The 25,131-nt window shown below is 45.0% G+C and overlaps 3 protein-coding genes across 3 annotated transcripts; 2 read left to right on the forward strand and 1 right to left on the reverse strand.

Annotated features, from left to right (window-relative positions):
- Window positions 1-640: 640 nt before the first annotated feature.
- Window positions 641-10,762, forward strand: LOC128723868 (uncharacterized). Its single transcript, XM_053817634.1, has one exon. It carries the CDS (start codon window positions 641-643, stop codon window positions 10,760-10,762), a length of 10,122 nt encoding a protein of 3,373 aa, XP_053673609.1.
- Window positions 10,763-11,214: 452 nt separating this feature from the next.
- LOC128727395 (transmembrane 9 superfamily member 2) lies at window positions 11,215-15,435 on the reverse strand. The gene is made up of 5 exons (XM_053821305.1): window positions 15,300-15,435; window positions 14,606-15,069; window positions 13,350-14,539; window positions 13,118-13,277; window positions 11,215-13,052 (listed from the first exon to the last, which is right to left on the reverse strand). Exons 2-5 carry the CDS (start codon window positions 14,771-14,773, stop codon window positions 12,549-12,551), a joined length of 2,022 nt encoding a protein of 673 aa, XP_053677280.1. The 5' UTR covers window positions 14,774-15,069; window positions 15,300-15,435; the 3' UTR covers window positions 11,215-12,548.
- Window positions 15,436-15,815: 380 nt separating this feature from the next.
- Window positions 15,816-16,880, forward strand: LOC128727537 (60S ribosomal protein L37a). The gene is made up of 3 exons (XM_053821458.1): window positions 15,816-15,911; window positions 16,214-16,342; window positions 16,415-16,880. The coding sequence occupies exons 1-3, from the start codon at window positions 15,909-15,911 to the stop codon at window positions 16,550-16,552; spliced, it is 270 nt and encodes an 89-aa protein (XP_053677433.1). The 5' UTR covers window positions 15,816-15,908; the 3' UTR covers window positions 16,553-16,880.
- The last annotated feature ends 8,251 nt before the right edge of the window (window positions 16,881-25,131 follow it).

The raw sequence follows: 25,131 nt of genomic DNA on the forward strand, positions 1-25,131 counted from the left end.
ATGTTGCTGGTTAGATTCATCACATACAAACAACACAATTGAAACATAACTTAAAAGATCAACCATCAATATATAGTAAAAAAATAATTCCAATATGAAATAACGTGGTGAAATACAATAAAAAATAGATTAACATGTAATATGATAAGGTATTTGCAAATATATAGTAAGTAAAATATAAAAAAATAAATATAGAAATATAGAATGTAGCTTATTATTATTATTATTTAATTAAGGATGGCTGTATTTAGGTTTGTATAGTTATTTGGGAGCTGAAAGGCATTTCCTCCCAACAGCCGCTGAGAGCCTTATCCCGGGCTGACTCGGTTAAATATAGCATGTAGTTAGTAGCAGCACATGTTTCTATGTAATATTGAGCAATACCTGTTTAAACAAATAATTACATGTACACAATAAGCAAACATATTGCTTGATGCCAAATAAGTAAACATCGCGAGACAATTTATTACACTATAAAAACAGAACATCGTGACTCTCAGATTCAGTGCTTTTCTACAACCCATCCTTATCCAGTTATTCAATGTGTGAAATCAAGTGACAGTAAAATATGTTCATAAAATAGGGCATTGAAAAAGTCGAAAGACTCTATCATAACTACAGCCCAAATCGTACCATAAAAATGGCATCAAATAACGTCGAAGGACATCTCTCGGTACAAGTACCAGTGCACACGATCGCACACGTTTTCCCGCACGATGTTGTGCAAGTTAAGCAAGGATCCAAAACGAATAAAACCGTTTTCGTGCGCACGAACCGTGTGTTATTGATTTATGAGCTTACCGGTGAAACATTTGCTGAAGTGCATCGTGTTGATAATTTTTTCTCAGTACCTGCTCAAAATGCCAACTACCCCTGGGCTGTGTATGGTGAGAGCACACTTGTAGTTCGCACAACGAGCGGAGTCGAGGTGTACCGGTGGAACAATGGGACACTAACGCATCAGTGTACGGTATCAAAGTATCATGACGAGGCTGGTTACCGTTCGTCCAAGAACGCGGTGATCTTTGGAAACATATTTCCTTCGGAAAAGCACATCGGAATTGTTTCGCGCCTCAACTCGGTGGTGCAGTTTCGTGCCATTGATCCAACCCAACCGAAAAGTACTGCCCGATCGTTGAAGAAAACACCCACATTGGACGCAGCATGGTCTAGTCCATCAAGTACGATATCATTGCTAGAGAATTTGGATGACAGCCCGCAGCCGTCGATCGCTTTGCGTACCGATTCAGAATTAAGACTGTTTCGGTACAACGATCAGTACGACTTGAAGGAGCTGGCAATTTTGAAAGATTTCCCGGCATTGGACACCGAATACGACAGACTTCTATGCGCCAAGTTTGACCAAACGTCATATAATGATCTGTTACATTTTTCCACGAATGGCCTCATGGTGTACCGCTATAACGACACTGTGGCAGCATTCCAAAAATTGCATTATTCAACGGCATTCTCTAAATTGCGAGGCTGGAACAAGCGAGCCGCGGAGACAATTTACATTATAGACATTAATGGGGACACCTTCGACGAGATATTGTATACGGGACCTGATGGATTGAAAGCTCTTCGCGTGAATTCAACTCCCGCTCGGATTGATTTGATCAACGTGCGTTTTGAGACAACTACTGACCAATTCATTCGTTATGCCAATTTAAAATTCGTACAAAAGTTAGATCCAACAAGCGATATTGACGTGTTTCTCCACACATCGGAAGGTTTAAGCACTATCAAAGCGAAATATTCCACAACTACAATAAAACCAGAAACAAGTAATTCATTAACAGCTCTTACTCCAGCTGAAGAAGTAACACTAGATCCCATTCCGGAGATTGTTGCCCATAAACGCCACTCGCGATGGTTGCACGATCAGCTCGACCTAAAGAGTTTGCTACAACCTATCAGCCCGTACACCGGCACCGTGGAATTGATGATACCCCTTTTAGATACACCGGGTCCATTTGGGATACCAATTCGCAAATCAATCCAGTACAAAAATATGGAATACGACAACGAGCTCGGTCGCGGATGGACGTTCCCGATCGACTACATTCTACTCGACCGTCAAGGAAGTGCATTCGAGCAGGATCATGTGTATTCCTTGATAAAGGACAACCAGCGAATTATTCTGAACCGACAACCCGTACAGCAAGAGGGACCACCCAGCCCAGATGTCAGCGTATCGTTTACAATCGAAGGCTATCCGGACGTTAAAATCGCTTACTACGTCAAACGGAATTACTGGAAGGTTTCGATCGAGAAACGCATACAAACATACGCTACTTTCCGAAGATTTGAAACGAAAATCTACTGCCCTACGTGGCCTTTGTGCGGAAGTGAATCGCAAAGGACGTACACGTTTGCTACTCGGTGGTATTTGAATCGAGAGGAAGAATCCGCAGTTGAATTTTACGCAAACTATTACTACAACCTGGTGAAAAACGAAACCGACATACGGCTTGCCTCGATAGAGCTATCCGATGCAACCTCGATAGAGCTGAGATACGAAAACGATCGCATAACGGAAATGCTAGTGAATATGATGCGTTACACACAACAAATAGGCTTTCACTACAGCGACGATAACTTGCGACACTTGCGATCGATCACCCAAAGCGATCGTAGACTGTTCGAGTTTGAATACGACCAGCAACAAAGGCTATCGAAAATCATCTACCCAAATGGTGCGATGTGGACGCCGCAGTACACCGACCTGACGATCAATGCGGCATCTCTCAGGACACTAATCCCCGTGGGCAAGGATGTCGTTATTTACTACGGACCAGATTACGCCGTGATCGTGGATGCGAATCTAGAGGACGGACACCTTATACTCTACATTCGCGATCTGCTTGGTGGAGTGACGTCCAAGAAAACGGACGGAACTGAAACGATCTACGCGTTAAACAACGTCAAGCGATATCTTGTGCACGCGCTCGAGGACATGATCGTCGTGATCGTGATCTACGACACGTGTAAAGATGTAGCGATTCTTCAATTTACCGATGATGGCTGGCGGCAGCAAAAGTACTACAATGACTTCCCACTAGATGGCATAATAACCACGGGGAATAAGTTTGTCTTGCTTTACGATCAGAAAACTTTGCGACTTGTGACAATCTCTAAAGAACGACAATTCAGTGAAGAAACGATCCGCTCAACGTTACCAAAAAAATTCGTCGTCAAAGCATTTCCACACGGATACGCAACGTACGATGGTAAGCTGGAGATTTTTCTGCTGCGTGGTGACAATCAGTGGACCGCAGTTAAGCCACGAACACAAAAAATCGACTATTTTGCCGAGATAGAGAAATTCTTATCCTCCTTCGAAATAAGCGACGATCTTCGACAGTCCATCCAGCGAGGTCTGACGGCGGACTTGCTAGGAAACTATCGACAAGCAATCGTATTGAAAGCTCCCGTTTTGCAAAAGAATGGAGTGTTGGATATTCATACCCGTTTCTTTACGCTCGATCTCAACGAACCGCCCTCGGTTTGTGTTTACTATACGACGAAAATTCCATTTGCAAACTTGCCCACATTGAACTACACGGTAAACACGGAGGAGAATGATAGCTTTGTGCTTGGGTACCGTTTGCACAAATCGAAATACCAATTGTACGTGAAAAAATCTACGGGTCCTCATGCTGTCACGCTGACCAACTATTTGAATAATGCGAAAAAGGAAAGGCCAAAATTTGGTTCGAATGAAAAAGCCTACAAGAAATACATACAGGATACAGTACAGGCATTGAAGGAGGAGGCCAAGCCTATCTACAAAGCAGTAAAAGAAGCGGTTGGTTTTGCTCTAGACCTCTCGCAGTTCGGGATGCTCCCTAACCAGGAAGGCGTTCTTACCGGGAATCATCAGGTGACCTACGACGGGCTGCACTGGAAAGCAAAGCACATCGATGACGACACGATACGTTTGCGTAAAGTGAACCGCAATTTAAACGAGCAGTATCGAATTGTGAAGGAACACGCAAACGACACGTTCAAGATCGTCTCTAGAATCGACGGGTTGACCGTTTTCGACACGCAAACGACTAAATCGGAGGAGATCCAACTCATCGCACCGTACTACGCCCAAGCTCAACCGAAAGACAACCCGATAAGGGTGTACTTTTTCGAGAGCAACAAAACGGTCACCTTTCCGATCGAGGAAAAACTTAACCGAGCAAGCAACCAAATATCCATCGTCAGTACGCTCCACGCCAACGAAACGTCACATTTTTTGCTCTTTCGGTGCATGAAATATTTCCTCAACGCGAACATAACCGTGCTGGGTGGGCAAACGATAAATGCCGCAGGCGGGAAGGAACCTCCCCACAGGACGGGCTATCTTTATGACACCAAGGACCTACAGCTGTCAGTCGACGGAATCATGTTCCGAAGGATAAAGATAGTCCCCGGTGCAGACACGGACCGTTTCGGGTATTACGAACAAAGTACCGATTTGCAGACGGGAGAAACCACAAGGAAAGCCTTCGCAGCGGATGGCCGTGAAGTGGTGGATGCTAAAATGCGCGAACAGGAAGAAAAACGCCGCCAATCCGAGCGACCGGAAGCCACGAAGCAAAGCGACCTAGACAGAATGATACTGGATGTAAACGATAATTTTCCGATCGTTGATTTGGGCCCGTACCGGTTGGTGGACGAGATGGCGTCCTACTACGGCTTCGAGCCGTACGAGAAAAACCACTACGGGAAGGAAAATAAGTGGGTCTTTGATAAAAAACTTATCAAACATGAGCACGATAACCATTTCCTGTCGTTGGCACAACAAATGGACACGCTCACCGGAGAGTTCATGCCAGTGGAGTCGCACATGACGTTCGTTGTTTCTTGTTGGCTTCGCTCATCAACTAACCTGCAGTTGGGTGACACCGTTGACACGCTAACGGTGGACGTGCTTGTCGATAAGGGTGAGAGAAAATTGTCTTCCAAACAAGCGGAAGTGAAGCAACGCATCGGTTCGTGGTGCTACGTGGAAACAATTCTCGACGCAACGCAAATGCCCGCCGATGCAAAGCTTATTTTTGTCATTATCCTAGCACCGAGTGACAACCATAAGCGGCTTGATGTCGATCATGTCCGATTTTCGCCGCTTGGAATGCCGTTTGAGGCTTCCATTTATGATGCCGTTACGGGAAATGTGCGTGCCGTGTTAAGCGGCAATGGTTTAATGAAGCATTACTTTTACAATGCCAAGGATAAGAAGACGACGATTTTTTCCGAGCAGGGTGCAGTGCAGGAGTTCACGATGCAATCGAAGGCGATGTACGCTCAGGAATCGGGTCGTTTACCATGCGTGGTGGAGATAAAACCCCGCCGATCTGGCTGGTTTGTGACGCACGGTATGGCTGATATAACCTCCGCCAAACAAAGCATGTCTAAAACCTTCAACGGTTCGTGGACTACGCTTGCGTTGCGATTTCTATACAGTCAACCATCCCAACCACAAGGAATAAGATTCATTTGGCAAGAGCAAGAATTCCAACTACCTTGCCCGGCTACTTCGAGCTGCTTGCAAATGCCCTCACATGGGGAAGTTCTCATTTTTATAAGCACCGTTCGCGTTTCCGTTTGGCTAGATGGGGTGTTAATGCATGAGCAACGCCTGATCAACGTACCATCTAACACAGATCGAACATTTCAGCTACATTTTGCTGGACAAACGACCATACGGGAGTTCATTGAAATGTACGATTCGGTAGTCAAAGTTACATACCACAACCTCTCTGGACAGCCAACACAAATAGTGGAATACGAGGATCCAGAAACAGTTCGCATTCGCGAAATCCTATACGATGAGATCGAACGGCCGATCTTACAAACGAAATGGACGAAAGTACGCACGGAAAACGGCGATCCATTTTTCGCCTACCACGAACGCTTCATCGAGAAGTTCGATAACACAACACTTCTGATGACTGGTCTAGTGGCGGATCTGAATCCCGACTGCCAAGGACATCCTTACACGTATACTATGTACGGTAATGATTCAACGGAAAATAAGCGCGTGCAAGGGCTCCCTGGAAAGGACTACACAGTGAACGGGAAATATAAGAGAACGTACTCGCGCGTGGCCAACAACAACATGTTGAGCTATCATTTTCCCGAAAAGAAAGGATATCACCACAAAAGTGCCTTCCATCCGGGAGGATCCACTCGAGTGACCGTTGAAGATGTGAAAGGCAAAAAAGTAGCTAGATATTGCAAAGTGGGTAACTACGAAGATCGGTTGAGTACGTGGCGCTATGGTAAGAGCGGTAAGATAGAGCAAGAACTCCCACCAATGTATCATTATCTAGCAAAAACTTCGTCTACGTTGAATGGGCAATTTTACGCGGCTGTGCATCAACCCAGCCAGCTGGCTCTGCAGAAACAGTGGGAAGTTCGCTATGCCTACGATGATGCAAAGAGAGTGACCCTAAAACGGACTCCAGATGGTGGAATCTTTCAGTATCTCTACGATAAGCACGGCATCCTGCGCTTTACGCTGCACAAGGATCACAACGAAACGCTTGATCGCGTAGTGCACTTTACGTACATTGCGGATGATAAGGTTACACGTGAGGCACTCGTTGATCTCAACGAAAGCGAGTGTATCGATCTACTGAACGGTGGGAAATCACCAAACTCGACCAACTTCATCGAGACACTCTACGGAGAGCAGGATAGCGATCCTAATATGCGTCACCGATCGCAATTTTCCTCCAGACGTATCGATGACGATCAAATGACGGAGTATTTGATTTATGACCAGCGAAAACGGCTGCTGAAGAAAGCATTCGTCGTCAACACTATTAACACCTCGTACTCGATCGATTACGAGTATGAGAATGATAAATTGAAATCGATCAAGTACCCGATCGGTGAAGGGGAACAACCGTACAAGTTCACCTACGAGTACAATGGGCATGGGGAAGTTGCATTTATCCGGGAATCGACAAGAAAAGAACCAATGTTTGAGTTTACGTACAACGCCGACGGCATGGTGGAGACGATGAAGGTACGAACGGACGCCAACCATGCGTTCCAGCGGAACTTCACATACAATGAGCCCGGGTTTTTGGTGAAGCTCGAAGACGATTATTTGAGCGAGACCGTGAGCTACGTTGAAACCGACTCATATGGGCAGGATTCCTACACACCCATATATGAGGGTCTCATATCGAAGACGTCCTTCACCGCGCACTGGCAGAAGTCGGCGAGTCCGCTCCGTAACGGCATCTATCCGGACTATTTCATCTCGAAAGACATGGATGCAAAGCGGGCCTTGCTGTGTCATGGAGAACTCAAACGCACCGGATACCTAGACGAAAACAATCTGGTCAATAGGACGTTTTACGGCGAACGAGATGATGATTTGCCTTTCGTCTGTGGGAATCGCATTCCACTGAACCACCTGTCGGAGGTGTTGAGTAGCAGAAGCTTCCCGTACGAGTATGGCCATCGGTATGATTATGACGATCATGATCAGTTGATCAAGGCGAAGTATTTCCACGGACTGGATGAATTGCAGTTGTTGCCGTTGACACACCGTACGTTCTCCAAGGAGATTACCGGAATAAGTGAAGCGACATCGACGAAAATTTGGGATGTCCTGCGAAAGGAACAGTTCCTCACGATGGACTGCACCAATCCCAATCTCTGCCATGGGCGCGAAGGGACACGACCCGTGTTTGCCGATTTCATACAACAGCATCCTTTCAGTCACCATCTGAAAACTATGCTGATCAAAGCGGTCGCAGAACGGAAAGCTCTAACTACGAACGCTCTGGAGGCGATGTGCAAACGGTGGGTCAAAGGTTCCAACATGATAGCGAAAACGTGTGCAGATGTCAAGGCAGCATTGGAAACGCGAAAGATCTTTGGCAATAGTGCTGATAGTCCACTTGCAGCACTAAGCGACACGTTTAAGGATGCGTTGAAAAGTTACAAGAACAACATACCAGACATTGTCCGAGTGCTTGGTCATCACTTTACCACGACTCTCGGACGTTCCGCCGGAGACGTGCAGTCGTACGAGATCGATGCGAACGGAAATCACAAGAAGTTCTACACGGGCTTCTCCCGGTATCGCTTGGAATATCGCGAGGGAACAAATCAGATCACGAAGCTACATCGGCAGTACTTTGATCGTGAACAACGCACCGAAGATCACTTCAACCTCGAGCACAACAGCGATGGAGCTGTGGTGAAGGCGGAACACAAAGGCATCAAGAGCATGGAGTACGACAGGATTCTGCACCGAGTCAACAAGATAGAGATGAGCGATGGACGGAAGTTGTTGTACCAGTACGATGTACGATCAGAGCGCACCTTCAAACAGGTATTGGACAAGGACGAATCAGTGCTGAGCGAAAAGTACTACATCCGTGATGCGAACGGCATCGTCCTGGTGGATATGGATATGACCTATCTGGCCAAGGACCAACCACCGGATGTGCGCGTGACGAGCTACATCTACAAGGATCAGCAGCTCGTCGGATTCCTACGCAACGACAAGCTGTATGGAGTGATCACGGACCACGAAGGATCAGTTCGGCTGGTAGTGCGTGACGGTGAAGTAGTCGCAGCATACGACTATCTACCATATGGGCAGATTTTCAGACGTTTCGGGACGGATCTCGACGGACAGATCGCGTACCTATACACCGGCCAGGAATGGGAACCCGAGACCGGGTTGTACAACTATCGCGCCCGCTTGTACGATCCCGACATTGGACGATTCTACCAGATGGACCCCAAGGAGCAATACCCGAGCCCGTACGTGTACGCTGGCAACTCGCCTGTGGCACTCATCGATCCAGATGGTGAGCTAGCGTTTGCAATCAGCTGCATTATAATGGCAATCATCGGAGCGTATATAGGTGCATCCGCGGCTGCCCAATCCTGGAACCCGCTGCAGTGGAACTGGAAGTCCACCTCGCTATGGCTAGGATTAATCGGAGGCGCCCTGTCAGGGTTGTCCATTCCGTTCAACATGACCGCTTCGGTGGCATACTTCGTCGGGTTAGGGCTATCGCTCACCACCTCCATCAGCATCATGATCTGCTCCGGTATAACGTTCGGTTACTTCGCTTTGGCCGCAGCCAGTGGCACCTGGGATCCGAGGCAGTTTGACTTCACCAGTCCCGGTACATGGAACGCGCTGATGGGAGGCATCGCAACATCCGCCTTCATCGTAACAAATCCCGCCAACATGATGCGAACGTTCCGATCGATCACGACCGCCCTGGGTAGAGCGCTGTTCGTCACAACCATGGTAACGGTGACGACAACCTTCGCCTACCTGTTCACGGTGGTTAAAATGGGAGGCGAGTTCGATGCCACAAAGTGGGACTTCAAAGACCCGGGGCTGTACTTCAGCATGTTCGATGCCTATGTGACGGCTTCCTTCGCAGTGGCGATAGTACGCAACATACCGCGAAACATACAGAAGTGGGTCAAGAAGGTAGAAACCGGTCTCGATCGGTTAGCCGAAACGCAGGTGTTCTTTCGTGCCCGCCGGCTCATGAAGGGTGACTGGTCGCAAAAGCTGTCCAACGCCAAGTACTTCCTATCGGCAAACGCTCTTGCCATCGCGAACCTGCAGCGGGGCCTGCTACCGATCGCATTCTACACCTTCATCATCACGCTGCGGATGGCGGATAGCTACGAGAAAAGTCCCCTGCCAGGGTTCAGCATGTTCTTGCAGATCCTGAAAACTGCCGTCACTACCCGAGGGTTTACTAATCGCGTGGTAAAACCGCTAATACCCCTTAGGGCTAACGTACCTTTAGCGCTGAAGGGCGCACCGATGCTGGGTGAGGACACATTGTTAGGCGCCTCATCAGGAGCGGAATCACTGGCGAGTTTTTGGCACTATTTACGTGGGACTTTTGAATGGATTCGACCGAGTGAAACACACTCTGAAGACGACGCAGTTGACACTCGTGACATATCGGTAAACAATGGCGAAGGCTCCAAACAACGCCCGACGAATCTTTCGAAACAAAGCACTATTGAAAACTGTTACCAAATGGCAAGCCAACACGAAGACAATGGTAACTATGTTGTTAGCTGTTATTCACACCGTTCAGTGGTGTCAATTTACCCGAAACAACACACCGCACTGCTCGAACCGCACGATAGCTACCGGCACTGCCTACCGTTGACGTATAACGGTATACCCGGCATTTCCTGTGATGGCGAACAATCGACACTTTTGGCGTTACAGCTGGAGCCCGCAAAAATGTTCGACTACGTTGACGGGTGGCTTCTGTTGGCTCGTGTCGCACCGGCCGCCGTACGTGAAGGTAAACGTATCCTCAAGAACCTACTCGGCTGGGGCACTGGATCGAAAGATCAATCGAAAGAACCATCGACGCAACGGACACTTCACGTGCGCACACTCCAGCAGGGTTTACGCGAACTACAGGCTCTTTCGAACGAGATTACAGCTGGCGGATGCCAAATGGAGTGGATCGGTCCGCTCCTGGAAGACCTACGAGAAGATGTGGAGGAATATTGCACCCAGCGGAGAGGTAGTGCTGCTGTACTAATCGAGAGAGTGGAAGCACTACGTGCAGACGTGGCGGAGGAATTTGAGGTGTATCGTGCGAGGGCATATTATAATGGTGAATTCGCTAAAATGAGCATGTTTGAAGGGGTTGTGTCTAGAAATACAATATCCTACACAGAGCTCCCAACAAACTGCATCACAACCCAATTTAAGAGTTCTTTAACTGCCCTTTAGCCTTTCTTTATGTAATTTCGTGCTATCATATTTCGAAACCAAAATTGCATGCATTATTTAGGCAGATAACTCTAATTTACTTAACTAGCAACTCACCTTATCGTTTTCCTCAATGCAAAAGGCAGCACCATGCTTGTTTCAAAAATATTCACGAGCCGCTAGTTTCACAAACCTGTAGAAAGGCATCTTGGTGTTGGGTTATATTTAAAATGAGCATAAATTTAAGAAATAGGCGATGGTTCTTCTGGTTAAGGTATTAAAGTAATTACGCTATAAGCCATCTGGAGTCTTAAGCAATTAATCAATGCCGAAATTGCAAACTGAGATCAATATACGGATGGAATATAATACAGATAATACGATGAAATATAATATACTTAACACATATGAAACCTGTCACAGAGTGTTTTCTTTTGCTGATGATCGATCGCGCCATGTGGCGCAAGTTAAAACGAAACGAGAGTTTTATTGTAATCGATAGTATTCATTATAATTATTATTTTTATTATGCATGCTCTTCCATTTTTAAGTTTACTGTTTCATCACATCGCTCTACGGTTCACTTACGGTTGAGATGCAAAATCGGATCACCGCTCCATCGTACGCGAACTATTGCGCGCGTGTCACTCTCGCGATCTTCCGAACGATCTTCAGTGCACAATGTTTCCAGTTAGTTGTATTCTAAACCCTTTTCTCACCCATGTACTGCGTGGGTATGTGGTCTGCTGTTTTGTTTGCAAGGAAGAAGGCAAATAATAATTCTAGTTAATAATTTACACAGCGACAAATAAGGATGTTATAACCAGATGAACAATCGATCGATCGAAATATCGATGATGTTCTTTTATATCATTACCCCTTCCACGCCCTCAAAAATTCTCTAATACTCTTCTTGCACCCCAAAACGCGTTTACTATCCCGTTACGATCTGTCACGACTAACCTAGTTTTTGGAAAGAAGGAAAAAGTTACACTTAAGTGTTGTGTGCTGTGGACAAACTACGTTTTCGATCTTAAAAGTTGTGGTTGCCGCTCGATCAGCATTACCTGTGCTCTCGCTTTCAAAACCGGTGTAACCGAACTGGAGCACGAGCCATAATGACACTGAGGACGGTAAGGTCCTTTTCGCGGCAAACCATTCTTCAACCAGCACGTTCCAGAACGGCATGCACAACGCGCTACCAAGAGACACAATGCTAGTTTAGCGCAGTAGAACGTTACACCGTTTGGTACCGCACACTTTCGTTTTGTTTTTACTAAGCTAATGAAAGGGGTCTGCGTCCGACATGGTAAACAATAAAGTGGAATAAATTCCACCACCTAAACGATTGACAGCCGTGCCTTTTAGCATTCATTTCCCACTGGTCGATTGATTAGACACTCGATTGCGAGAAAGAACTACTACCAATGTGAAATAATTGTTACGTTAAAAGGTGTTTCGCGCATGTGTTGTATTGTCGGTATTCCGCTCTTTCTGCGCCGGTTATCGCGCTTCTAGAACGGAAAGATCCTCACTATTTGGTCCATCCCTCAAAGATGGTAGAGCCATACCAAAACTTATGGAGAAACACATTTGCATTCTAGTATATGTTTTGTTTCTCGCAAAGAGACACGATCAACTCAGCTCCACAGCGAAAAGGAATGGGATACTGGTATACTGATAGACGACATACTTATCAAAAAGGCAAAAATAAATGGGTGGCTGAGCAATGCAGCACGCCGAACGAATCCAACCGAAATAAGCCCCATAAAGCCACGTGTTCCCGGTGGAGGCGCATGGCGTGGTTTTAATCCACCTTGACTACACTGTAAATTTTGCGAATGAACCAGAAGCAAGCGAAGAATCCTATCGCTCCGGTTAGCAAAAAGAACAGAAACACCATGATCAGCGTGTAGCCAAAGTACAGGAAGGTGGACGCGGTGTCCTCGATCTGCAGCTTCGTCGCGAAGTAGTGGCAACAGTACACGAAAAGGTAAACCGCGGTAAAGCCGGACGTCAAAAACGATCGCCACCACCAGTGGTAGTCTTCGGCGCATAGGTGGAAGTAGCACAGCAAGATCGTCGTCTCGGAGCATGTGATCACGAGGATGAGAAACACCAAAAACAGGAAACCGAACATGTAGTACATCTGGCTCGACCAGAGCGAGTTTAGGATGAAGAACAGCTGGATGAAGATGCAACCAAATGGCAGCACGCCTCCCATGATGATGCCCGGAATCGGTTGGGTGTAGATCGATTGATCTGGAATCTGGCGCGGGATCTGATTCGTTCTAACCGGGTGCTCCAATGACTAAAAAAAAGGCACATCATTAGCGATCGAATCACGGCAGCGCGCCTTCGTTTACGGAGACTCACCCTCTTCCGGAAACCGAAGTAAGCACCGACGAAGGTAAGCGGTACGGAAACTCCAAACCATAGCGCCAGTAGGGCGATCAGAGTCGAAAAAGGTACTGCACCCGAGCTTCCCTTGCTCCACAGAATCAGATTCATCACGAAGAAGAGCCCAAAAACGACCCTAGACAGCAGGGGAAAAATAGAATCGCATTAAAACTATTCTCATGTTGGTGCATAAGATGTTTACTCTTACCCTGGACACAACATGGACGTAAGCAGCACGTTACTCTTCCACTTGATTCCACCGAAGCTCTTGTAGATGCGAGCTGAAACGTATCCGGCCGGTGTTCCGAGCAGAACAAACAAAACCATCGCACATGTCATGAGTGCGCCTCGATTCGCGGGCGACAGGAATCCTAGGCAAGCGAATGCCAGCGTAACCAGCGTCATACAGAACACCTGGATGCCCGAGCCAAGGAACACGGACAGTAACATGCCCTTGCGTGGCGGCCGGAACACGTCCCCGTGCACCAGCTTCCAGCCGAACTCCTCCTGGGCGTCCTCGCCGGAATCCATCTGGTTGTAACGCGCGATGTCCTTGTGCAGCGTACGGAGCATAATCATCGCAACCATACCGGACAGGAATAGGACGATTACGAGCGAGTTCAGTATGCTGAACCACTGGATGTTGGTGTGCGGCATCGATTCGAGAATGTAGTCCCACCGCGATGACCATTTGATTTTGTTGTTTTGCGTGAAATGCACCGAGTACGTGTACACGATATCAAGCGTTTGGCCGTTCGGTAGAGCGCTCGATTGAATCTCGATCGGGTCCTTGCTGTCGCAGTTCAAATCGTTCGGGTCTTTGTGATTAATAGACGACGGTACGACTTTCACTGAAATGATGCGCCCACCGTTTTGCTTGAACGCGACACCCCACTCCTCGGTGGCCCCACTGTGGTACGTGATGGTCAGGTCAACGTGATTGAACGGGTAGTAGTAACCGGCGCGGCCATAATTCGGGTTCGTGACGCAACCCTCCTCGCCATCCGGGTGACGACGGACGAGACAACCCATCGGGAACCCGGTGCTGCAGTATTGGCGTTCATTCTCGAGCGGATAGCACCACGTGACGGGCATGTTATCGACGATCCAATGGTGCTGATAGTTCAGGCTCATGCCCTTCTTCAGCACCATCAGCCGGTGGTCGCTGTCGGGATCGCCACCCTTATAATGCTTCACGCACGCTTTCGCACACTTAACGTCGTCAAGGAACTGAATCTTGTACGGGCCCGGCCGGATTCGCTCACCAAACACCACCTGACCGAGGTTCTCTACCGGTGAGTTCGTTTCGTCGATGGGACAGAAATCGAAGTGATGGTACTCGTACGGGATCACCGATTCTTCCGTGTTGAGTCGATTGACGTACAGCACCACCTCCGACTGCAAGGACAAAAAGTTTCATTCCACCTCTTATATGTGAAAAGCCATCTATAATTGACAACTTACCATGCAGGACTTTTGCACATCCGACTTGCGGCAGTAATTAACCGGTGCCAAACCGGGCAAGTAGAACGCTTCCGACAGTCCCACCGCCATCAGAAAGACGACGACCGGAACGAACATTACAGCAAGTTTGCTCATTTTGCCGGCGACAGTCGTGTGCCTCGTTGTCATTATAGATTATCGTATTACTTCGATAGCGGCGCCACACCACACAGCCCCGACCGTCTGCAGCCCACGCAGATAGCAAGCACACTATCGTCCCCGCGTGCACACACCCACGAACAGTTTACTGGTGGTGTGTCGTTTGCTGGAGATGAGTTGTTTCCTTTTTTTTCGATTCCCCTTCGCTCGTCGTCAGCCACCGATGAGCCGGTTTTTGAGGGGCAACTGCGCTCGTCTGCAACACCGTAATGCAACCACGAACACCTGTTTTCTTTGCGATGCTTCACTTTTCCGCCCGACAAAATCTAAGTAAGATTGACACGAATAAATGAGAACGTAAGCAAAATTAGAACCGCCGCAAGGGTGCACTGCATTTCCTGAGCGATGACGACAACCGTCTTCGGTCGTTCTTGTGGAGAAGGCAACGACGGGTAGTGATGGTAGCAGTAGTACACGGTTGCCAGCAAAACGCACAATACGACGGCAAAATAGAGACGTAGCAGAACGCAACAAAACGAAGGATTTTTGAGTTCACCTTTAGCGATAACCACCAGCGCCTATCACGAGATCGTTTGCATTTCGCGTACTTAGAGCGCCGAACGCTCGCAGCGGCCGAAAACGGTGAATCGTTCCGTCGTATAGCTAACGTAAGCGGAATCACTTTTTTCCCGTTCCGATTGTGTTGGTTTTTAGCCTTTTTTGTTTCTAAGCGAAACGCAATTGACACGTCAAACGTCAAATGTGGAAGAGCATTATCGCAGAGTACGCACTATCACTCTGCTATGGGCGCTAAATATTATTGTGTAGCAAATGTTTTGGTTCTTTAATGCGACACGAGCTAATGTAAATGCTTCTATATTACCTATAGGGAATGAAAAAATATTTTTTCATAAATCAGTGGTTTTATAGAATTACGTATTGATTAAACTCATAAAACAACATATGGAGCACGCTCGCAGAGATGTTCCGTGCCGCCGGTAAGTACGCAGCCGACGCAGCCAACCCGTCAATGTCAAAACGTATGGCAACTTCCGTTTGTTGACAGGTCGCCGTCCCTCTTTTCCATCGCCTTTCGATTGAATAAAGTGCACACATTTTGTGCTTACTTTTAAATTCAATCCAGATCGGATAATAATCATCTAAAATGGTTAGTTTACCCTGACAAACGTAAAACATACTCTTGGCAACACCCGGAACTTAAATTTGGCTTCGTGCGATGGATATTACTTGTGCTAAACGTCGTGTAAAAGTGATGATGCACTGGCTTATTCGACTATACACACAAGAGACCAATCCGCTTGCTCAAAAATCGTGCTGCACCGATGCCGGTCGTGTTCAAGTGAAATTCATTTAACGTTACCGGGTGCTGTTTGGAGATGCGAGACAAAAATGATCTGATAAGTGAATCGTGTATTACCCAAACATTCAATTATGTTTGTTTCATTTTAGGCCAAGCGTACCAGGAAAGTCGGAATCGTCGGTAAATACGGTACCCGTTATGGTGCCTCGCTGCGTAAGATGGTGAAAAAGATGGAAATCACCCAGCACGCCAAGTACACCTGCACGTTCTGTGGCAAGGTACGTACTATAACGATGGCCGATAGAAAGGCAGTATACCTAGTGTTGTTATACATATCTTGATTTCCACAGGATGCCATGAAGCGTTCGTGCGTGGGTATCTGGTCATGCAAGCGGTGCAATCGCGTCGTTGCCGGTGGTGCCTGGGTATACTCAACCACCGCTGCCGCCTCGGTGCGATCAGCTGTGCGACGCCTGCGTGAAATGTAAAAAAAAAACGGCACGACACTGAAGCGGAGACCGATGTGATGTCAGCGCGAGGAGTACACAGTTGTAATGGATCCGCGGTTTTGTGTTTTGACGATCAAAGTATCGACCTTTGGCGTGATGGAACTAGTGTGTTTTGCTGATCGAAGTCATGCTAGGATCAATCATCAATGGCATCAAATGGCGCGGAATTCAATTCCGAGCTTGATACATAACGCATCTCAACTGGAACATCTCTGTGACCCCCGGTCGTGAGCATCAGATCATCTTGTTAATAAATAAAGAATGGTTCTTCAACGAAGAAAAGAAGTGGCAACATCTCACCAGGAAATATAGCGACTCTTGAGTTCATTGCATCGCTAGACAAGGTTTTCCAACGAAACCCGTCTACGGTGGGGTCATGGTGTAAAATCCGAAATTATGAAATCCTACACTTACCCACTTTTTGATAGGTCTTGTAATAAAAAGCCAAGGAATTGACCGACTGTGTCGTCCGGTATCATTCTAATGCCATAACACGACGGTAAAGCAGCTTTTCCATTGTACTTCTGCATGTACAAGACCAAAAATCCCGAGCTTAAGTCTGAGTCCATGTCAAGCTGTACAGTTCCAACTTCAAACGTTGCGACAGGAACATGGACAATGAAAAGCAAAAATTACAAATCCTACATGTAATATAAAAAAATACAATATAAAAACCTGAATATAGATATTTTTCCGAGAAACAATACGTTAGGATTTGCACAAATAGCTTTCTGATTAAGAAGGTACGGAATACACAAGATTTTGTAATGTAGAGAAAAAAAAATATTAAGTCTTATACGTACCTGACCGTACCGTTCTGGATGCCATCATGTGCAATTGTTTCCTTGCCAAACTAAGAAAACTCGTTGCTTTGTGATGTAATAAATATTCAATTACTTTTTCTCCAACAATACCGAATAACTTACACTTTACATAAAACGTTTTTTTATTAAAAATGTCTTGTTTTTTTAATTATCTTCCATCAAAACTCGATAGCAAAATTTAAAAAAACTAAAATCAACAAACAACTAAAATTGAACGAGAATCAAGAGCCAGTGGAAGCGGAAACCTCCGGGAAAACTTCTCCCTCGCCTTGCTGGTTCCCTTTCCGCTCTCCATGTATAATTAATCTCCCTTTCCCACAAGCACAGCCTTTGAGTTAGATTCATTTGGTTTTACGTTTACGAGTAGTCAGTTTTTAGGAAAAATATTACCTACTCCTCAGGCGATCGAAGACACGCATGTGCCCAAAACCGCCAAATGGACTTCTTGAATTAGCGTCCTCCCGCACGTCGCCGAACGTCAAGTGTTGAAATATATTCGATGAATACCCAAAGAGACACCCCCACTCTAACGACACAGCACGTGGCACAGCATCAGAGAGCGTGCTCTTACCCACGTGGCGATGTCCGTTCCTCAAACGTACACCGAACTGAACCACCGGAACAGAACAAGAGTAAATGAATAATTAAATAATTTGTGTTTCGTTCGTGTGTGAGTGTTCTCTTTTTTTTCGTTCATTTTTTTTGGCAGTCATGTACTTTTTTATTCAGTCATCATCATCAATCTTCCTGATCACCAGTCAACACATCATCATATACACGTGTCCTCTCGCATAATCACCATAATCACGCATACGTCGCGCGCGCGCGTCCTTGCAAATGTACAAAACGATCTCTCTTTCTCACTCTCTCTCTCTCACAGGCTTACAAAATACGCGCGGCGCTCGATCCTTTTGCTTACCATACTAGCTCTCTCTCTCTCTCTCTCTCTCCCACAGCTTCCGTCCTCGGCGATCACCACCTATATCCCTTTTTTCTATATTCACAGCTTACACGCGCACTCATCATCGCCATTCATCTTTCACGTGTTCCCACTTCCTCAGGACATCAATTCCCCCCAGGGGACCAGCATTGACCGCCACGTGTCATGGGATGATCAACATCGGCAAATTTGGTTCATTCATTCTCGCGCATTCCCCCGCCCGCCTGGCCTCACAGCACAATGTAGTAGTAGTAGCAGTAGAAGTAATAGTCGTAGTGTTCGACCGTCCGTTTACTGATAAGGTCGTGATCCTTCCGAGTCCTTCCAACAAACGCGCACGTTCATCATCCTTCTCCAGTATCCAGTCCCAATACATTGTAGCGTCTTTGGTCGTATGGACGATGTCTGAGTGTGTTATGTGTAAAAGCGTGTCAGCCTTCGAATTAATGTTTTAGTTTTCGTCCTCAGGTTACGTTTTATTCTTTTTTTCCTAAACGCACCCGGCACGTGTGTATATTCATAGTATTCATACTCTGCCGTACGTGGTCGTATGTTTGTGTGCATTTTTTCAACTTTTTTTTTGCATGTTTCTTTTTTAAAGTCAGTCTCAAATCTTGTAATCAAGCCTCCCGCGGTTCGCATACTTTTTCACCCGCTTCCGAGTCAGGCGCAGCGATGGAGGGGAGGAGGGGCCGTTATCTCCCGGTAGTTGGCTTCGGTCGGGTCCGCTTTCTGCTAGTCAGTCCTCTCGTAATGGTTGTGTTAGAACGTTGCGTATGTATCAGCGTGAAGGAGGGTTTGGCTATTTATTCCGTCCTGCTGCTGGAAAAACCCCCCCTTTTTTCACGCAAGTGTCGTACCGTGCCATGCGCGGTTGTGGTTTCGCCGATTTACACACTTCTCTACAAAAAAAAACGCTATTTCACGCTCATAGCTACGCACGCATTCGCTATTTTGCTCACACGCCGCAACAACACGCACGATCATACAGAGATATTTTTTTTTTTGAGCTTAAATGTTGATTTTCCACGCGCATTCGCGCATTCATTCAACGATCACACAGCCGACGATCACTCGCATGCAAGCGCACCAGGCTACATGACACATTTCCCTTTTTTTGCACATACACACTCTCTCTTTCTCTCTGTCCTGGCAAGGATGGTTTGGTTCGATTTTAATTAAGCCGACAGGCTAGGATTCCGATGCAGCACGCATCATATCGCATGCTCGATGATTCTATAGCACAACGTAATGTCAAACAAGGTTGATCTGATCGCAATAGTTCGAAAGGATTCCGGGCAAAATTTGTGAAAATAATGTAATGAACGCGTGTAACCGCTTTCATATCCCTATCGGTGTGGCCAGCAAATGGAATACACATCCCAGCGGACGTATGCAAACAAAAGCTGCAGATGTACCATATACCATAGGAGCATCCTTTTATCGCCCTCACTAGAAAGAGTTTCTCACTTCTGCTTCGTTTAAATATATTTTCCTATCACTCAGGCACACGTACAAACATCTCGGATGCATCTCGATCACACACATCCACACGCGCAGCCTTAAGATCATCAACACGCGATCGTACACCGCCGTCTTCTTAATTCTATGTTTCCACAAGCATCCACATCACTCCGTGTGCGCTCTCTTCAATTTTACTCGTAAATATACATATATAACAGCCCAACAGCCGCTTGCACCCGATTTGTCATTCATTCGTCCGCAAATTCGTCTACTAGATACAACAATATTAGCAAGAATGAAAAATGTCCTCTTCCCATCCACGTCTCACGCAATCTCTTCGCTGCCTCTCCAGTATAGCTTCTTCCTTGCAATTGAGTTAGAGTTTGATTTATATTCCGTAATTGTCTCGTTCTTCCTGATTCCTACGCCGTCCATAGTGTGGGACCTTCTCCTCCTGGGAAACATCATGTTAAGCATGGTTTTCGTTCGATCATCTCCAGGTCTCTCCGGCCTCATTACATTCCCGACCAATTTATTATCGATTTTCCCTAGTATTAGCTAGTTTGTTTTCCATTCCGTTTTGTGCCCTTACCCGCTGTGTGTGTGTATACGTGTCCTGTGTCGATACTCCAACTAGAAGGTCCGAGGTCAGCTTTCCCTTCTACTATGGTCTACTATGGTTGTCATCAGTACACAAATGGCCCTCAGTCTGTCGGGGGAAATTAAATGATGCCCTCCCACGTCGCGAAAACTGTTAAAAGGTATATGTGTATACGTGAGAGTGTACACCGGTTTCCGATGTCCTTTTTCTTTTTCCAGCCTCGTTAACCGAGGGAGGCGAAGAAAAAGAGAAGCAAAGGAGCATGGAAAACAAGTGCACACATTTTTCCCTAGGGTTTTTTACGCACACTTTCAACAATGTCTATCCACCATGATGACAAAGAAAAATAGAAAAAAAAAACAATAAAAAAGAAAATTCCTTTTATAAAAAGCTGGTAAAACGTCTCCTCAGCATGCTGCCATCGTTGGCCCCTACTATTCTACTAGTTTAATACATTAAAGCGTCATTTGCTTTCGTCCTTTCAGGGCACATACTATGCTACCTCATATCCTGGTTGTCTTTCCTTTCTTTTGTTCTGCAGTTTAATTTGTTCTTCCTTGTCTTTTTTATACCTCGAATGTAATGCTGAAAATAGACAAAAGCCCATGGATTGGTAGAGGAGGGAATAATGTTCATTTGGTAAAAAAGGATTTGTGTTGCTTTCTTAGCGATTGCTAGCTATGACGCAATAATAAGCGGTTCCGTTACGATGTCCTTTTACAGGGGCTTCTAAATGTCGGTACCATCGCTAACGTACCAATTAAATGTAAACTTCGTGTTTTCCTATCGTCGGAAATTATATTAATTACAGTCACCCTCCCTACCTCCTGCCCCACGTTCCCTTACAGACTACGGTGTAAAGGGGAGTTTTGTGTAACGTTTGTGTCTGCATCAGTTCCTGAGTAAATTGTCGCAATAGAGTTGATTTTTGCGCACGGCCTCTCGCTTTGTTCCTTGCCATTTTGACTAGGCTTCTTCAAGTGTGGAAAAGCCTATCTCACACCTTCTTTTTATCGTTTTTTTTCACCTTCCGTCCCTTTACTCACTCCAAGCATCGTGCGTTCGTAATCTTACAGTCGTTGCCGAAAAGCGTCGTACATTCGGAAGTAGTAGTGTTTTTGATTTTGCTTGGTGAGTTTCCGTTTATACACATCATCACAGTAGTCACAATTTTCATATATGCCACCCCATCGTTTGTTCGCTTTGCTGATGGGGTGAGTAAAAACGTGAAAAAAAATTACATTTAAAATACCTTACAACACCACAACAACGTGTGCGTCGGCCTACAAGTTACGCGATAGCACGCGCGCGCGCGTATAATTCGACACGCCGGATCATTCTCAACGATTTGTTGTTGCTTTTAAAAACCGGTAGTCCTTTTCCCCCTTTTCCCGGCGGTTCACGGGCGGTTTAACCGCACCTGTCACCGGTAATAAATACATCCACAGTGCGTTCCATCATGCACACAGGTTAGGCGGCTGCGGCTCCTGAATGCACAAAAACAGGAAGCCCCCCAAAAACAGGCTCGCGTTTTTGCTGTGATGTCGGGATCACGGTATCAAGAGAGTAAAATGGTTCCCTGCATATGTGTCTGTTGCGTTTCGCTTTGTTCCTATATATATGTGTGGATTTCAAATGTGTTCTCGTTCACGTAGTACACTAGTATATTCAGTCATTTGTTGTGTTGCGTGTTTTTATGATTACCTCCTATAATAGAGCCGCTTTTCTTGTCGCTTTCCATGGAAGCAATGCCCTTTTTTGTTATGCTTCATTTCACTTCTACGTTTTGTTTTGAGATTTCCATCACACCATCATCTTCTTCGTTTGTTTGCTCTTGTATCCTTGTCTTGAGCTACCGCAAATTGCATTATTTTTCGTTCTTGCGCTATTATTGTATCGTTTCACATCACCTACCCGCACTATCTACTAATGATATAATTGGTTTATTTTCGCTTCTTACATACACACAACACAGCTCATTCTCTTTTACTCGCTTCACGGCATTTTTTTCTCGCATGTTTTAAGAGATAAATTGATAATGGCATACAATCTCGTACATTCGTCCCACTTGCATCCGTTTGTTTGTGTGTGTTTTTCTGTTGCTAGGACAAGAAATATCGAAACAATCATAAATAGTTTCGCATGAGCTCATCTTTCACATTCAATCAGAGGTCCTTTTTGGATTCTTGATTTTTTAAGTTGCCTCTTTGGATGACAGGAATGGATCAGTTTGGTTATTTTTGCATCGTTTTCGCATGTTTTCTACACATATACACCAATTCGTTTATAACTACTAACCTATTAACCATCGAAAGAAAACCAAAAAACAAAATACTTTCCTAATCATACGCTAGGAAATAAAGTCCACATCTTCATCCTTTTGCTCACATACATTCGTGAGTTCTGTGCTTGCGTTCCATCCTTCCTGCGCAACATTCGCACCTCACTTCATTTGACTCTTTATCACTGTAGTGATCGTGTACCAGATGGCAGAAGGACAACACCACACAAGTGGCCTTTTTTTATCCTCCCTAATTTTTCTCTGGATTTCAAGCTGTTATCTGAGATTTTTCTTCGAAACAATCATCACATTTTGTTTGTGTGTAGTAAGTTCTCACATAAAACCGCGTGCTCTTTAAGAATACAATTGTATGGCGGACGCTACACGACCATTTTCGCTTATCCATAGGATATGGTGATAAGTAAGACAAAATCAAATCGTGTTTTACACATTGACGAGATAGACTTCGGTTTTCTGACTTTGTGGTCACTGAGTTGAGGGCACCGGTACTGCTCATTGTTTTACTATCATGATTCATGCTCATCTGTATTGCTCATTGTTAGATAAATGTATTGTTCCTTTCCATGTACGACAACGACACTTACAAGCTTTCATTTCAAAAATTTAGATGTATACCCAACATAATCAACAAGAATGGACCGTTGATCGTTTAAATAATCAGAGTTATATTTCGATTTTCTACCACGATGGATGCTGCAATTATGAAGATTATATGAATGATATAGTTCCCAAAAAATATGCATGTTCAAAAATAAAATGTGATCAGAATTTTCCGTTGCCTTAGCTTATAAAAATGACAACATTACAAACAGTGCATGTTCTTAGCGTAAGACAAGCAGGAAACAATTTTAGTAAAAAAAAAAGCATTTACCATTCCAAAGTAAACCATTCGAAATGACTGGCTTAGTAATTAAACAAACAAAAGCGAACCCATTTCCATCGCTGGGTGTGCGTTTGCTTGAGAAAATGTTTACTTTATGTTGACGTAGTTTTATTTATTTTTTCCAGATTGATTTAAATATTACCGCAAACATACACGATTTCATACATTATTTATGTTACGCATTCATACATATATATAACAGACATACTCTCGCGTTTCACTTTTACAACATTCTATAATTATCACGTTCATTCGTTTTGACGATTCCACTTCTTTTTTCATCAAAGAAAAGCAGCATTTGCGCTACACATCCGTTAAAACTCATACAAATCTCTCGCACATACAAACATGTGATAGTACGGTCACTTTTTGCCGCATCTTTCGAGCTATATTCAATCATAAATTCGTCTCCAAACAAGGGGACATCAGCAGGTTTATCATCACAAGCACACAACTTCATACAATTTCAACCAAAACCACTTGTAGCAGCATTCATTTCATCATTAGGACTCATGCATACCCACATATTGTTTCTTACGCGATCATATATTTAATCCGTTCTACAGAACACCTGGAAAACGGTGACATTTTACATCACACCTCATTATCATCCTTTGGAACATTCAGTCTCACACTTGCGCACACACACACACGCTTGATCTTTCTCTCTCTCTCTCTCACTTTCTCCTTTTTTCGCTACATCTTTTGCCATGGATGATCACGCATCATCACTACATTTGCATGACTTTACCACCGTGATTTTTTTTGTTTTTTTTTTCTTTTTTAAACTACATACTACGTGTGTACTAGGATATCTGATAATTGTTGCCCTTTTCACTATAGTGTCACTGTGCTTCCTTCCTTTAGTTTATTACCGTTTACATCTGTTTCCTTTGTTCAGTTAGCTTCAATTTGTTTTCCAAAATAGTGTCTGGAGAAATCGAAGTGAGAAAATATTCGCTGCACAATCGACAAAATTGAAAAAAAAATCCCTGCAACTGCTTGGGATTTGGTTCCAAACATCAAATTAAAAAAGCTGCTCCTTTGAAAAAGTGTTGCGTATTTTTGGTTAAGAATAAATGTGACAAAAGGAAACAAAAATTTGAAAAAAAAAAAAACAAATGTAAAGAAGATGTAACGCGTGCCACGGTGAAAGTTTCCTCTAACCCTTTACCCTTTCTAAACGTCGCCAATACTTGCTATCTCCGATCGACTGGTGTCTCGATGCCATCTTTCACTATGGCACAAACGTCGTCCTTTGTAACATATCTCTTTTATGATCGCACTAAACAGATGAGCCGCTTTGAAATGGCTCACCGTCTAACGTTTTCTGAAAATCAATAGCGTGGATATTTTCGGGTGTTAGCCCTGAGTAACCCATCTTAAAATGTGATCTACAACCAAGTATGTTTTCTGTCTTCAATTCCTGATTGATTTCCTTTTTCTCTTCGATAGTTACACACGTTTTTTTTTTGAGTAAACTTTCTCTCATGATATTTTTTTGTAGCAACTTCGTGTTCATTTCACCCAGCAGTACCTTTCCG

This window comes from Anopheles nili, chromosome 3, assembly GCF_943737925.1.
Source record: "Anopheles nili chromosome 3, idAnoNiliSN_F5_01, whole genome shotgun sequence".
Lineage (NCBI taxonomy): Eukaryota > Metazoa > Arthropoda > Insecta > Diptera > Culicidae > Anopheles > Anopheles nili.